The sequence below is a fragment of the Papio anubis genome, chromosome 20, assembly GCF_008728515.1.
Source record: "Papio anubis isolate 15944 chromosome 20, Panubis1.0, whole genome shotgun sequence".
Taxonomy (NCBI): Eukaryota; Metazoa; Chordata; class Mammalia; order Primates; family Cercopithecidae; genus Papio; species Papio anubis.
In genome coordinates this window covers 2,557,169-2,573,479 of record NC_044995.1, presented here as the reverse complement: position 1 = coordinate 2,573,479, position 16,311 = coordinate 2,557,169, and the positions used below count along the sequence as shown (strand labels likewise).

General features: G+C 51.3%; 1 protein-coding gene across 1 annotated transcript; it reads right to left on the bottom strand.

Annotated features, from left to right (window-relative positions):
• Positions 1 to 11,572: 11,572 nt before the first annotated feature.
• On the bottom strand, positions 11,573 to 13,539 carry NANOS2 (nanos C2HC-type zinc finger 2). Its single transcript, XM_003915742.3, has one exon. The coding sequence runs from the start codon at positions 13,046 to 13,048 to the stop codon at positions 12,632 to 12,634; it is 417 nt and encodes a 138-aa protein (XP_003915791.1). The 5' UTR covers positions 13,049 to 13,539; the 3' UTR covers positions 11,573 to 12,631.
• Positions 13,540 to 16,311: the final 2,772 nt, after the last annotated feature.

The window sequence follows — 16,311 nt, the reverse complement described above, 5'->3', positions numbered from 1 at the left end:
TGGTAGGGAGGGAAATCCTGACGCCGGCATGACTTTAAGCAAGTGCACGGAGATAGGAAAGAAGCCAGAACGCAGGTGAGGTGAGCCGAATGGCAGGATGATGGAGCTCAGTCCGGCTGAGAAATGTGTTCGTTAGCATCCTGCAGGAGTCCTCAAGGTCATGCGACAAGCGGTGCTTCATTCATCGACTCAATAAATATAAATGAGCACTTATACAGTTCCTGGTACAATGAACATAAAAGCTAAAATCCGTAGCCTGGGCCGGGCGCGGTGGATCTCACGCCTGTAATCCCAGCACTTTGGGAGGCCGAGGCGGGCGGATCACCTGAGGTCAGAGATTCGAGACAAGCCTGGCCAACATAGTGAAACCCTGTCTCTACTGAAAATACAAAAATTAGCCGGGTATGGTGGTGCATGCCTGTAATCCCAGCTACTCGGGAGGCTGAGGCACGGGAATCGCTTAAACCCCGGAGGTGGAGGTTGCAGTGAGCTGAGATTGCACCACTGCACTCCACCTGGGTGACAGAGTGAGACTCCGTCTCAAAAAAACCAAAAAAATACATGCCTGTGGTCCCAGTTACTTGGGAGGCTGAGGCGGGAGGATTGCTTGAGCCCAGGAGCTGGAGGCCACAGTGAGCTATGCTCAGGCCACTGCTCTCCAGCTTGGGTAACAGAGTGAGACCCTGTCTCAAAAGAAGGGAGAGAGAAAAATAAAAGGCCCCTCTGCCTATTGTGTGGAGGGTGGGTGGAAGGAAGCAAGACTACTGGGCAGAGTCAAAAAAAGTCATGAGCAGGGGTAAGAAAAGGATTAGGAATGGGGCGGGGGGACTAGATTAAGACAGGGACAGTGTCAAGGGGGGACATGGAGAGACGTTTGAGAGAATATATGGAAAGCATGGTGAGTGTCGGGCTAGGGAGGGAAAGGAAGATATCTAGGTGAAACCCAAGTCTCTGGCCCAGGTCCCACTTGGGGGTGTGGGATCAGGTAAGATATGGTGAATGTAAGGCTGGGTGCAGTGGCTCACACCTGTAATCCCAGCACTTTGGGAGGCCGAGATGGGTGGATCATCTGAAGTCAGGAGTTCGAGACCAGCCTGGTCAACATGGTGAAACCCTGTCTCTACTAAAAATTAAAAAAAAAAAAAAAAAAAAAATTAGCTGGGTGGTGGCGTGTGCCTGTAATCCTAGTTACTCGGGAGGCTGAGGCAGGAGAATCTCTTGAGCCCAGGAGGCACAAATTGCAGTGAACCAAGATCGCACCACTGCACTCCAGCCTGGGCGACAGAGTGAGAGAGACTCCGTCTCAAAAAAATAAAAACAAGGCAGGGAGCGGTGTCTCACTCCTGTAATCCCAGCACTTTGGGAGGCTGAGGTGGGTGGATCATGAGGTCAGGAGATTGAGACCATCCTGGCTAACACGGTGAAACCCCGTCTCTACTAAAAATACAAAAAATTAGCCGGGCGTGGGGGTGGGCGCCTGTAATCCCAGCTACTCGGGAGGTGGAGGCAGGAGAATCGCTTGAACCAGAGCAGAGGTTGCAGTGAGCTGAGATCGTGCCACTGCACTCTAGCCGGGCAACAAGAGCGAAACTCCATCTCAAATAAAGGAAAAGAAAAAGAAAAAAAAGTGCCGCCTTAGGCACCTGGGGTACAGCAGTGAACAAAATACTGATTTCCACTCTCAGAATTTCCTTTCTAGCGGGGGATGGGGGATGGACAGGAAGTAGATCACTTCATCAATCAGGTATAACACAGAGGAACGCAGCCAGTAGGGGGTATGTATGAAGCAATTTGTTGCAAGGAATTGGCTTACAGGATTGTAGGGCTGGCTAAGCACCTTCAAAATCCATACAAAGGGCACCCGTGGGAAGTGCAGGCTGGAGCTTTGGGCGTGAACTGAAGCCGCTCTCTACAGGTGGAATTTCCTCAGGGAAGCTTCGGCTCTGCTCTGAAAACCTTTTGACTTATTGTAGCAGGTCCACTCAGATGATGATGATGATGATGATGATTATTTTTTTTTTTTTTTAAATTTTTTTTTTTGAGGCAGAGTCTCGCTCTGTCGCCCAGGCTGGAGTGCAGTGGCGCGATCTCGGCTCACTGCAAGCTCCGCCTCCCGGGTTCCCGCCATTCTCCTGCCTCAGCCTCCCGAGTAGCTGGGACTACAGGCGCCCGCCACCGCGCCCGGCTAATTTTTTTTTTTTGTATTTTTAGTAGAGACAGGGTTTCACCGTGGTCTCGATCTCCTGACCTTGTGATCCACCCGCCTCGGCCTCCCAAAGTGCTGGGATTACAGACGTGAGCCACCGCGCCCGGCCTGATTATTATTATTATTTATAGAGATGGAGTCTTGCTCTGTCACCCAGGCTGGAGTGCAGTGGCATGATTTTGGCTCACTGCCAACCTCCGATGCCCCGGTTCAAGCAATTATCCTGCCTCAGCCTCCCGAGTAGCTGTGATTACAGGCACCCACCACCACCCCCAGCTAATTTTTTGTATTTTTAGTAGAGATGGGGTTTCACTATGTTGGCCAGGCTGGTCTTGAACTCCTGACCTCAGGTGATTCGCCTGCCTCGGCCTCCCAAAGTGTTGGGATTACAGGCGTGAGCCACCGTGCTGGCCTATTATTATTACGTGAGACAGAGTCTCATTCTGTCTCCCAGGCTGGAGTGTGGTGGTGCGATCTCGGCTCACTGCAACCTCCGCCTCCCAGGTTCAAGCAACTCTCCTGCCTCAGCCTTCCAAGTAGCTGGGACTACAGGTGCGTACTACCATGCCTGGCTAATTTTTGTATTTTTAGTGGAGACAGGGTTTCACTATGTTGGCCAGTCTGTCTTGAACTCCTGACTTCAGGGGATCCACCTGCCTTGGCCTCCCAAAGTGCTGGGATTACAGGCGTGAGCCACCGCACCCGACCCCCTCAGATTATCGAGGATAGATTTCCTTCCTTAAGGTAAACTAATTATAGGCTTTAATCACATCTACGAGATATCTTCACAGCAGCAGCTAGATTCATATTTGACTGAATGACGGGACAGCGGTCTAGACAAGCTGACACGTGAAACTGACCATTGCAACCAGAGACATAAACTACTCAGCTGCACGGCACGTTAGATGATGATAAGTGCTAAGGAGGAAAGAAAAGTAGAGATGGGTTGGAGGGATCAGGAATATGTGGGTGGGAAGGCCTCGGGGAGAAGGTGACCTTTGAGCAAAGGCTTGCAGGAAGTGGCAGAGTAAGCTATGTAGGTAGGTATCTGGGCCAAGAGCTGTCCAAGGAGCCAGAAGGGTGAATGCAAAGGCCCCGAGGCCAGAATGTTCCAGAAGTGTTCGGGGAACAGCTTAGAGGACAAAGTGGCTTGAGAAGATTGAGCAAACGGGAGAGGGTGGGAAAAGAGCCAGACTTGGGTGAGAGGCAGATTGTGTGGGGCCTTGTGGGCCGAGATGAGGATTTTGGATTTTAGTCAGAGTAAGACAGTGACCACAGGAGGGCTCGGAGCAGAGGAGGGAGGTGAGCTGGCTTGCGTTTTAATGGGATCACTTTTGTTGGGTTTTAAAAATATACTCTTGGCCGGGCGCAGTGGCTCATGCCTGTAATCCCAACACTTTGGGAGGCCGAGACAGATGGATCACTTGAGGTCAGAAGTTTGAGACCAGCCTGGTCAACACGGCATACCCCGTTTCTACTAAAAATATGAAAATTAGCCAGGCGTGATAGCAGGCACCTGTAATCCCAGCTACTCGGGAGCCTGAGGCAGGAGACTCGCTTAAACTTGGGAGGTGGAGGTTGCAGTGAGCCAAGATCATGCTACTGCACGCCAGCCTGGGCGACTGAGCGAGACTCCATCTCAAAAACAAAAAGAAAAGAAAAGAAAAGAAAATATACCCTTTTTTTTTTTTTTTTTTGAGACAGTCTCCCTCTGTTGCTCAGGATGGAGTGCAGTGGTGCCTTCTTGGCTCACTGCAAACTCTGCCTCCCAGGCTCAAGTGATTTTTGTGCCTCAGCTTCCCGGGTAGCTGGGATCACAGATGTGCGCCACCATGCCCTGCTAATTTTTGTATTTTTAGTAGAGATGGGGTTTTGCCATGTTGGCCAGGCTGGTCTCGAACTCCTGGCCTCAAGTGATCCACCTGCCTCGGCCTCCCAAAGCGCTGGGATTACAGAAATGAGCCACTGTGCCCAGCCTGAAAATAGAACCTAAGGGGTTGAGAGTAGAAGGAGGAAGATCATTGAGGAGGTGACTGCAGTACTCTGGGTGAGAGGTGGTGGGGCATTGGAGGGTAGTGCACTGGAGAAGAGATAGCCAGATTTGGGATGGATGTTGAGGCTAGAGCCAAGAGGATTTACTAATGAGTGTGAGATTTCTGTTTTGGACTGGATAAGAGGGAGGGAAGGAAGGAAGGAACGTGGGGAGGGAGAAAGGAGAAAGGAAGGAGGGCAGAGGAAGAAGGCAAAAACGACAGATGGAGAGACACATTAAGAGAGAATCTGGATCAGGCACAGTGGCTCATGCCTGTAATCCCAGCACTTTGTGAGGCCTCGCAGGGAGGATTGCTTGAGGCCAGGAGTTCGAGGCTGCTGTAAACTATGACCACTCCACTGCATTCCAGCCTGGGTGACAGAGCAAGACTTTTTGTGGGAGGGTAGAGAAATGGAGAAACTGAATGATAAACCTAAAAGTGATCTCTCAACATTCTCAGTACAAATTACAAATAAAGACTTTTGTTAATAATGTGATCTGGGCCAGGTGCAGTGGCTCACTCCTGTAATCCCAGCATTTTGGGAGGCCTAGGCGGGTGGATCATTTGAGGCCAGGAGTTCGAGACCAGCCTGGGCAACATGGTGAAACCCCATCTGTACTAAAAATACAAAAATTTGCCGGGCGTGGTGGCGCATGCCTGTAGTCCCAGTTACTTGGTAAGCTGGACAGGAGAATTGCTTAAACTCAGGAGGTGGATGTTGCAGTGAGCCAAGATCATGCCACTGCACTCCAGCCTGGGCGACAGAGAGAGACTCTGTCTCCAAAAAAAAAAAAAAAAAAAAAGTGCAATCTTTTCCCTTCGTTTGTATAAAATTCTCCAGAATGGGCCAGATACTGGTTAGCATTGGAAATGGGGTCTAATCTATGGTCACCACTCACCAGAAGCCCTAGAACCCCACACGTGCACAAATCCAGTTTCAGAGACCAACACAGTGGTAGGCACTCTTGGCCACTGTGGGAGTGTGAGGTGCAGAGACAAAGCCTTGGCCTTATATACTTCAGGGCACAATGGGGACTCTGTGAAGCTCTAGGTCTATCCTTAGTGGATCTAATTTTCCTTCCCTGGTTCTGTGTGGGTGTAGAACTATTTCCCTACTCTCTCTCCTAAGCCCAAAGTGGTGCTGAAGAGAAGAGGCCGTTCTGAAGCATTTGCTTCTCTGCACGGAGAAGCTGCTGTCTTCTCTGATTTCCTCAGGGGTGGGCGAGGTGGTGTCTGATGCACACGGGTGCCATGTAGAAGTCTCCAGTGGCCCCTGCATGCCCACTCTGCCCCTGTGTATCTCCTCTGAGCCCAGGAGGCTGCCCTGTGTGCTGTCCATCTGCCTGCCTCCCTGGTCACTGGTTCATGGGAGGTAACTGCAGGAGATAGGGCAGATGCAGGAGAATCACCAACTGTCCTGCATCTGGCCTCGACCTGTCCACACCTACAGAGCTCTCTGTACCTCTTCCCATAACTCTCTGCATGCAGGCTTCTCACAGGCTCCAGGCCGGACTTTGACACAACACCTACTTCAGTCCAGACTCCCTGGATGCCTCCCCGGAGCCCCAGTTTTCCTGTGGCTGTCATGACAAGGTACTGCAAACTGAGTGGTTTAAAACAAGGGAAACAGGCCAGGCATGGTGGCTCACGCCTGTAATCCCAACACTTTGGGGCTGAGGTGGGAGGATCGCTTGAAGCCAAGTGTTCGAGACCAGCTTGGGCAACAAAGCAAGACTCTTGTGTCTACAAAAAAAAAAAAAAAAAAAGGAAAAAGAAAAAAAAATTAGCTAGGTGGGGTGAGCTGTGCCTGTAGTTGTAGCTACATAGGAGGCTGAGGTGGGAGGATGGCTTGAGCCCAGGAGTTTGAGGCTGCAGTGAACCATGATCACACCACTGCACTCTAGCTTTGAGGACAGAGCAGAACCCTACCCGAAAAAAAAAAAAAAAAGAGAAACACAAAACTTGACAACCACTATTTATCTCTCTCTAGCTCTCTCCTGTCTCACTTTTCCAGGTGTAAAGCAGCCTCCACCACCAGCCCCATCATAACCCCTCTGAGTACCGGGGACACTGTCCCTGTTGCTCTCTGAACTGCTGTGCACTTTGGCAGAGATCTATCTCTTTATTTATTTATTTATTTATTATTTAATTAATTTATTTTTAGAGATGAAATCTCGCTGTGTCGCCCAGGCTGGAGTGCAGTCACGTGATCTCGGCTCACTGCAACCTCTGCCACCTGGATTAAAGCAATTCTCCTGTCTCAGCCTCCTGAGTAGCTGGGACTACAAGCACGCACCACCACACCCAGCTAATGTTTGTATTTTAGTAGAGACGGGGTTTCACCATATTGGCCAGGCTGGTCTCGAACTCCTGACCTCACTTGATCCACCCGCCTCAACCTCCCAAAGTGCTGGGATTACAGGTGTGAAGTCAGTGCGCCCTGCCAGTCTCTTTATTAAACTCTCCTCCTGGTTCAGCCTGTTGGTGTGAATTTGAAAGGGATGCCCCTTCCTTCAGGTGGATGGAGTAGCAGGTAGAAAGATACCAGTCCTCACCTGCCCTTGTGCTGGGCTGGGTACCCTTGTGCTGGGCTCTTGCCCTGCAGCAACACCACAGCTCTGGGCTTGGGGCTGCTTCTTCTTTTTCATTTTCCCCACTGTCTGATTTATCTTGGGAGTCTTTGCTGGGCAAAGCTGCCTTTTTTATTTATTTTTATTTTTTTTTTTATAATTTCACTTTGTAGCCCAGGCCAGAGTGCAGTGGTGACATCTCAGCCCACTGTAACCTCATCCTCCCTGGTTCAAGCGATTTTTGTGCTTCAGCCTCCCGAGGAGCTAGGATTACAGGCATGTGCCATCATGCCTGACTAATTTTTGTATTTTTAGTAGAGACAAGGTTTCACCATGTTGGCCAGGCTGGTCTCGAACTCCTGACCCCAAGCAGTCCTCCTGCCTCAGCCTCCCAAAGTGCTGAGATTACAGGTGGGAGCTCCATTTTTGGAAAAGAACCTTGTGGGAAGAGGTCTTTAACTGGAGTCTTTGGTTCCCTGTGTAACCACAGGGAACAAAAGAACCCATGGCTGGGTTTCAGAGTCTAAAAACACACAAGGAAGGTCAAGTTCTCAGCAGGGTATGCAGCATTCTGGACTCTCTGCCTGCCCCATCTGCCTCTCTGATCTTAACTCAGCCAGATTTCTGCTTATTCTCAATCCCACATCAGGGCCTTTGAACCTGCTCTCCCATCTGCCTGGACAGCCCTTCCCCCAGATATTCTCCAGGTTTCCTCATTTCATTTGCACTCTGCTCAAATGTCACCTCCACCTGACCAGCCTGTATACAGCAGCCTCTCAGCTGGCCGTGGTGGCTCACCTCTGTTCTCCCAGCACTTTGGGAGGCCTAAGTGGGCAGATCACCTGAGGTCAGGTGTTCGAGACCAGCCTCACTAATATGGTGAAACCCTGTCTCTACTAAAAATACAAAAATTAGCCAGGCATAGTGGTGTGCACCTTTAGTCCCAGCTACTCAGGAGGCTGAGGCACAAGAATTGCTTGAACCCGAGGTGGGAGGTTGCAGTGAGCTGAATGGCACCACTACACTCCAGCCTGGGTCTGTCTCAAAAACAAAACACGGCCGGGCGTGATGGCTCAAGCCTGTAATCCCAGCACTTTGGGAGGCCGAGACGGGCGGATCACGAGGTCAGGAGATCGAGACCGCTGCTGGCTAACACAGTGAAACCCCTGGGCCTCTACTAAAAAATACAAAAAATTAGCCGGCGCAGGGTGGCGGATGCCTCTGTAGTCCCAGCTACTCGGGAGGCTGAGGCAGGAGAACAAGTGTGAACCCAGAGGCTGGAGCTTGCAGTGAGCTGAGATCCGGCCACTGCACCCAGCCTGGTACAGAATGTGAGACTCCGTCTCAAAAAAAAAAAAAAACACACGAAAAACCCAGCCTCTCCTCTCAGTCTCCATTCCTGTACTCTGCCTTGCTTCTCTATAAAGGGAAGCACTTGACATTATAGATTTATGGGTTGGCAGTGCTCCCCCCTCCCACTAGCATGACAGCTCCATGGGAGCAGGGACCTTGTCTGTTTTGCTCACCACTGTACCCTCAATGCCTAGAATAGTGCCTTGCCCCGCGCTGGCTCATGCCTGTAATCCCAGCACTTTGGGAGGCTGAAACGGGTGGGTCACCTGAGGTCAGGAGTTTGAAACCAGCCTGGCCAACATGGCAAAACCCCATCTCTGCTAAAAATAACACAAATTAGCTGGGTGTGGTGATGTGCACCTGTAATGCTAGAGACTTGGGAGGCTGAGGCAGGAATCGCTTGAACCCAGGGGGTGGAGGTTGCAGTGAGCTGAGATCATGCCATTGCACTCCACCCTGGGCAACAAGAGTGAAACTCCATCTCAAAAAACAAAAAAAAGAAAAAGTGCCTTGCCCGAAGTAGGTGCTCAATAAACATTTGTGGAAGAATGAGGTAGAAAAACCCTGATGTTACATGCAACGTTTCCTGCATGTGTACATTTCCCGGGGTGGGGACTGTACTTTTCTTTTTTCTATTATTTATTTAATTGATTAATTAATTAATTTATTTTTTATTTTATTTTTTTTTTTGAGACGGAGTCTCGCTCTGTCGCCCAGGCTGGAGTGCAGTGGCCGGATCTCAGCTCACTGCAAGCTCCGCCTCCCGGGTTCACGCCATTCTCTGGCCTCAGACTCCCGAGTAGCTGGGACTACAGGCGCCCGCCACCTCGCCCGGCTAGTTTTTTGTATTTCTTAATAGAGACGGGGTTTCACCGTGTTAGCCAGGATGGTCTCGATCTCCTGACCTCGTGATCCGCCCATCTCGGCCTCCCAAAGTGCTGGGATTACAGGCTTGAGCCACCGCGCCCGGCCGATTATTTTTTTAGACGGAACATAATTCTGTCTTCCAGGCTGGAGGGCAGTGGTGTGATCTCAGCTCACTGCAACCGGTTCAAGCAATTCTCCTGCCTCAGCTTCCGAGTAGCTGGAATTACAGGCACCTGCCGCCACGCCCAGCTAATATTTTTTCTTTTTCTTTTTTTTTTTTGAGACAGAGTCTTGCTCTGTCACCCAGGCTGGAGTGCAGTGCTGCAATCTTGGTTCACTGTAACTTCTGCTCCCGAGTTCAAGCAATTCTCCTGCCTTAGCTTCCTGAGTAGCTGGGATTATAGGCACGCACTACTATGCCCAGCTAATTTTTGCATTTTTAGTAGAGACGGGGTTTCACCATGTTGGCCAGGCTGGACTCGAACTCCTTACCTCAGGTGATCCGCCCACCTTGTCCTCCCAAAGTGCTGGGATTACAGCCTTGAGCCACCGTGTCAGGCCTAATTTTTGTATTTTTAATAGAGATGAGGTGACCAAGTAGCTGGGACTACAAGTGCACGCCACCACACCCGGCTAATTTTTGCATTTTTAATGGAGACAGGGTGACTAAGTAGCTGGTACTACAGGCATGCACCGCCACATCTGGCTGATTTTTGTTTTAGTAGAGGTAGGGTTTCACCATGTTGGCCAGGCTGGCCTCAAATTCCTGACCTCAGGTGATCTGCCCACCTTGGCCTCCCAAACTGCTGAGATTACAAGCATGAGCCACCACACCCAGCATATTTATTTATTTTTAATTTAATTTTATTTTTTGAAACAGGGTCTCACTTTGTCACCATGACTGGAGTGCAGCATCAAGGTCATATCTCATTGCAGTTTCTAACTCCTGGGCTCAAGTGATCCTCCCGCCTCAGCCTCCCGAGTAGCTGGGACTACAGGCCCATGCTAGCATGCCTGACTATTGCTTTGTATTTTTTGTAGGAACGGGGTCTCACTATATTGGCCAGGCTAGTCTCAAATTCTTGGTCTCAAGTGATTCTCCCACCTCCGCCTCTCCAAGTGTTGAGATTACAGGCGTGAGCCACCACGCAGGGCAGGGACCACAGTTTTCAACACCTCTCCAATGGGTTCTGGGAACTCAAAGTTTAAGGACTACCAAAAAGCCGGTCCTGGAAGATCCCGGGAGTTCACAGGGCCAGAGAAACCCATAGACATGACATGAAAAGGGAACGGGGATCAAGGCGGAGGCACGGGAGGAATTTGAGAGCCAGTTCACAGGTTGGCGGATGTATCGGGTGCAGGCTGGGAGGGGAACCCAAAGCCCCTTCCTGTCCTGCCTCCAGCTTCCCTGCGTGTTGGGTCTGGCCAATGCAGCTACCTGCTCCTTCCCGCAGCCGCTGAGGACAAAGCCAGATGAGCGGATGGAGACAGAGGCTGGACGCAGTGGCTCACGTTGTAATCCTAGCACTTTGGGAGGCCGAGAAGGGCGGATCACCTCAGGTCAGGAGTTCGAGACCAGCCTGGCCAACATGGTGAAGCCCAATCTCTACTAAACACACACACACACACACACACACACACACAGACACAGACACACATATATAAAATTAGCCAGTGTGGTGAGGCACTCTGGAGCTTGAGGCAGGAGAATCGCTTGGACCCAGGAGGCGAGGTTACAATGAGCCGATACTGGGCCACGGCACTCCAGCTTGGGCGACAGAGAGAGACTCCATCACAAACAAACAAAAAAGGCCCGGTGCAGTGGCTCACGCTTGCAATCCCAGCACTTTTAAGAGACCGAGGTGGGCGGATCACCTGAGGTCAGGAGTTCGAGTCCAGCCTGGCCAAAATGGTGAAACCCCGTCTCTACTAACAATACACACACACACAAAAATCTGGGCGTGGTGGTGGGCACCTGTGATCCCAGCTACTTGGGAAGCTGAGGCAGGAGAATCGCTTGAACCCGGGAACTGGAGGGTGCAGTGAGCCGAGACTGCACCATTGGCACTCCAGCCTGGGTAACAAGAACGAAACTCCATCTCAATATTGAAAAAACAGAAACCAAAAATAAAAATTACCCGGGTGTGGTGGTGCGCACCTGTAGTCCCGGCTACTCGGTCACCCCGTCTCTACTAAAAATACAAAAATGGCCGGGCGTGGTGATGCATGTCAGCTTCAGGGGAGGCTGAAGCAGGAGAAGTGCTTGAACCGGAGAGGCGGAAGTTGTAGTGAGCCGAGATTGCGTCATTGCATTCCAGCCTGGGTGACAAGAGCAAAACTCCGTATAAAAAAAAAAAAAAAAAAAAAAAAAGTTAGCCAGGTGTGGTGGGGCGCACCTGTAGTCCCAGCTACTGGAGAGACTGAGGGAGGATAATCACTTGAACCCGGGCAGTGAGCCGAGATCGCACCACTGCACTCCAGCCTGGGCGACAGAGCAAGACTTTGTCTCACAAACAAACCAAAGATGGAAACAGATACAGCCATTTCAAAGACGACTGAAAAATCTTTTTATTCACCAGAGCTCAATACTCAGGGTCCCAGCCCTGTGCCAAAAACTGAACAACTTAAAATCTGACTGGGGTCCTTCTTTTCTTTGCCCCTAAAATAAAAGCTAGGCCGTTGCCTTTCCCATCCGGGTACTCAAACCCCTCTCTTATCGGGGTATCCTCGACTTAAAAGTTGGAGGATGAAAAATACAGGAGGGGGAAAAAAATATCCTTTAGTCAACTATCACAATTTGGGGGATCGGATGGGAGGTGTTGGAAAGATGTGCTTCTTGCTGGGGAAAAGGACCCATCGGTGATTTGAGGATGGGGGCACGTGCCGAGTGCAATGGGCTGAACAAGGGGAAGAACAACCAGGGGGCATTGAAAGGTGTCAGCTCACCCCATGACTCTCCAGGCGCAGGTGAGCCTATGAAGACAACGTGCCCTCCAGTGACACGGTGCTCTCCAGCGTCCCACTCAGCTCCTGACGGATGGGTGCTGAGGTCAGGGAAGGAATGAACCGATGTGGTCCACGATGACACCGTGGTTCTACAGGAGGGTGAAGGTGGAGAAGGCTGGTGTTAAGTGGACATCCCATCTTGAAGTTCTCGGGTTGGCACTTCTCAGCCAGCCTTGTTCGGTGTCTCCTAAGGGCTGGCTTGGGACAGCACCGTGGAATCCTGGAGGTTCAAAAATCCAAGAACTCCACAAGGAACGGAGAAGTTGAAGGGGCAGGGCTCCTGTCACCAGCAGGCCCCACGAGGACAAAAGATCCAAGAACCGGGGCCCAGAAGGCACTACAAGGCCATGTAGGAAGGGTTCCCGCACACCAAGGACCCTCGGGCGCCCACAGGCCAGAGCTCCCAGGGCTGACAGGTCCAAGGGGGCGGGGCTGGCCTGGCTCCCAGGAGTCTCCACTGTTTCAGGATCCAGCCAAGGTGGAGTTCTGGGGGCCAGAAATTCCAAAGGGCTGGGTGACTGGAGGAGAGAGTTTAGGGACTTGGGTGGGACAGACCAGGAGGGTCAGGGGTGCGGGTGGTGGACATCTCACGGTCCTCAGCGCTTGACCCTGCGTCCGGCCGAGTTGCGCCCGCTGCGGCGGTAGAGGGACTGCTGGCCACCGTTGAGCGGACAGTACTTGAGTGTGTGGGCCTGGTCACCGGTGGCACCGCACACAGGACACACGTAGTGCCTCAGGATGGGACACACCACCACGCCGTCTGGTGTCTTCAGCTGGTGTGAGGAGTAGACGTGGCGGGACTCCCCGTTGTGCTTGCAGAAGTTGCACAGGGTGCCCAGGCCCCCGTTGGCCCCTGACCCACCCAGCCCCTGATCCTGCCCAAACGGAGTCCCAGGACTTGGCTCCTCAGTCTCTTGGGTCTCCAGCCTTTGCCCCCGATTCGCGATCAGCGCCCACACCACTTGGCTCAGGTTGAAATAGTCCTTCCACATGTCAAAGGGTGGCAGCTGCATGGCACCAAAACAGGGGTGGTGGGCCACTGGAGAGGGGCTGGGGCTGGGGGCCCGTAGGCAAGGGCAGCAGGCGTTTCCCAGAGCAGAAGGGAGCTGCACCCCCTTTTATAATGCCCAGAGACTCTTCTAAGCAAAGGTGGAGCTTAGGATTTAAAGGGCCCACTCCCTGCCCATAACCCCCATCTGACTTTAATTCTTCACAGAGATCTGGAAGGAGATCATTCCCCTGGTCTCTGGTCCCTGCTCTGCTGCCAAGGTGCTCTGTGTCCTCTGGGAAGACACTTCCACTCTCTGTGCCTCAGTTTCCCTATCTGTTCAAAGAAAGCCCATGTCTGCAAATATCCCCCACCCCTAGGCTGGAGGGGCTACACCCTTCGTAGACTTCAGAGTTATTCCTGATCATCATAGCAACCAGGCTGGGCGCAGTGCCTCACACCTGCACTCCGGGCACTTTGGGAGGCCGAGGCAGGAGGATCGCTTGAGCCCAGGACCTGTAGACCAGCGTGGGCAAAATAGCGAGATCTTGTCTCTACAAAAATAAACAGACGGCCGGGCGCGGTGGCTCAAGCCTGTAATCCCAGCACTTTGGGAGGCCGAGACGGGCGGATCACAAGGTCAGGAGATCGAGACCATCCTGGCTAATGCGGTGAAACCCCGTCTCTACTAAAAAATACAAAAAACTAGCCGGGCGAGGTGGCAGGCGCCTGTAGTCCCAGCTACTCGGGAGGCTGAGGCAGGAGAATGGCGTAAACCCGGGAGGCGGAGCTTGCAGTGAGCTGAGATCTGGCCACTGCACTCCAGCCTGGGCGACAGAGCTAGACTCCGTCTCAAAAATAAATAAATAAATAAATAAATAAATAAATAAATAAATAAAAAATAAAAATAAACAGACAAAAATAATAATAACAACATGACCTGATTTATTTTATTTATTTACTTGAGACAGTGTCTCGCTATGTCGCCCAGGCTGGAGTGCAATGGCGTGATCTCTGCTCACTGCAACTTCAAGCGATTCTTCTGCCTCAGCCTCCTGAGTAACTGGGATTACAGGCGCCCACCACCAAGCCCGGCTAATTTTTTTGTATTTTTAGTAGAGACAGGGTTTCACCATATTGGCCAGGCTGGTCTGGAACTCCTGACCTCAGGTGATCCACTTGTCTCTGCCTCCCAAAGCGATAGGATTACAGGCGTGAGCCACTGCGCCAGGACTATTATTTTCATTTTACAGAGAAAGATATGAAGCTTGGAGAGGTTAAGGAATGTATCCAAGGTCACACAGCAAGGAAATGGCAGAGTCGGGTTTCATACTCACTCTGGGAACTGGGAATTGAGGTTAGAAGTGGCAGAGGACCTTGGCACAAGACGATTTCACTTAGAATGCCCCCTCTTGGGCTGGGCATGCTGGCTCACGCCTGTAATCCTAATACTTTGGGAGGCTGAGGCTAGAGAATCACTTGAAGCCAGGAGTTTGAGACGAGCCTGGGTAACATAGTGAGACCCTGTCTCTACACATAATAAAAAATCAGCTGGGCATGGTGGCATGTGCCTGTAATCCCAGCTAGTGAGGAGGCTGAGGCAGGAGGATCACTTGAGCCCAGGAGGTTGAGGCTTCAGTGAGCCATGATTGTGCCATTGCACTCCAGCCTGGGCTACAGAGTGGACCCTGTCTCTTTTTTTGTTTTGGAGATGGAGTCTTGCTCTGTCACCCAGGCTGGAGTGCAGTGGCACAATCTCGGCTCACTGCAATCTCCGCCTCCTGGGTTCAAGTGATTCTCCTGCCCCGGCCTCACGAGTAACTGGGATTACAGGTGCACACCACCACACCTGTTTAATTTTTTGTATTAGTAGAGACAGGATTTTGACATGTTGGCCAGGCTGGTGTGGAACTCCTGACCTCAGGTGATCCACCTGCCTCGGCCTCCCAAAGTGTTGGGATTACAGGCATGAGCCACTGCACCTGGACAACCCTGTCTCTTAAACAAACAAACAAACAAACAAAACCCTCTCTTGGCCCTATTCATTGTCTTAAATCCTTCCCGGCCTTTGGAACCAGCAAAAGCCTTGTCTCCCACCCACCGCACCTACAGGGGTTCTTCTTCCACCCACGGTCTTCATGGACCACCTTGATATTCAACACATAGTTATTGAGGCTCCGTGTTGGGTGCTGGAAATTCAGCAGTGACCAAGGCTACCTTATGTCTGCTTCATGAACAAGGTCAGGAGAGCAACCAGTAAATGAGAAACCCCTAGACTGTAAAGACCTGCTGACCTGTGAACCGGGTGTTCTGAGAGTGGCTGGCTCAGGGATGGGACTTGGAAGCTGAGACTACTAAGAAGAATCTTCCAGGAAGGGGAACACAAGATATGGAAACTGTGGCTCGGCACGGTGGCTCATGCCTGTAATCCCAGCACTTTGAGAGGCCGAGGTGGGTGGGTCACCTGAGGTCAGGAGTTCGAGACCAACCTGGCCAAGATGGTGAAATCCCCATCTCTACTAAAAATACAAAAATTAGCAGGCTGGGCACAGTGGCTCAAGTCTGTAATCCCAGCACTTTGGGAGGCTGAGGCGGGTAGATCACAAGGTCAGGAGGTTGAGACCAGCCTGGGCAACATGGCGAAACCCCATCTTTACTAAAAATACAGAAATTAGCTGGCGTGGTAGTGGCTTAGTAGCTGTAATCCCAGCTACTCAGGAGGCTGAGGCAAGAGAATCGCTTGAACCTGGGAGGCGGAGGTTGCAGTGAGCTGAGATCGTGCCATTGCACTCCAGCCTGGGTGACAAGAGCAAGACTCCATCTCAAAAAAAAAAAAAAAAAAAAAAAAAAAAAAGACATCCTGAGATCTGGGAACAGCAAGGGGGCTGGAGTGGCTAGAATGGAGTGAAGGTTCCAAGATGAAGCCAGCATGGTTTGCAGGGGCTGGATACCCTCAGACTCTGCAAATCTCCCTTAGGGTATGTTTTGGAATTGGTGAGGGCGTTTTGAGTTTGTCACAGTGATTGGGGGTGTGGCTGGATTTAGTGGGTGGGGACCAGGGATGGCAGATATCTCAGCAGTTCGCACCACCAAGACCTGCTCTGGGCCCCACTTAACTTTCCAGTGTCCCACTGAACACCCATCTAGGTAGAAAAACCCATTTATAATTATCCGAATTCAGAGCCTAGCTATGTTTTATATATAAGCACTAGGTGCTTTTTGCGATATTTTAAGATAACACTCATTTTTCCTGGAATGCAACCACTATGTTCATTCTGGTCTTCAAGC

Excerpts from the sequence above, each read along its gene's own strand:
- NANOS2 (XM_003915742.3), bottom strand. The coding sequence starts at position 13,048 with ATGCAGCTGCCACCCTTTGACATGTGGAAGGACTATTTCAACCTGAGC.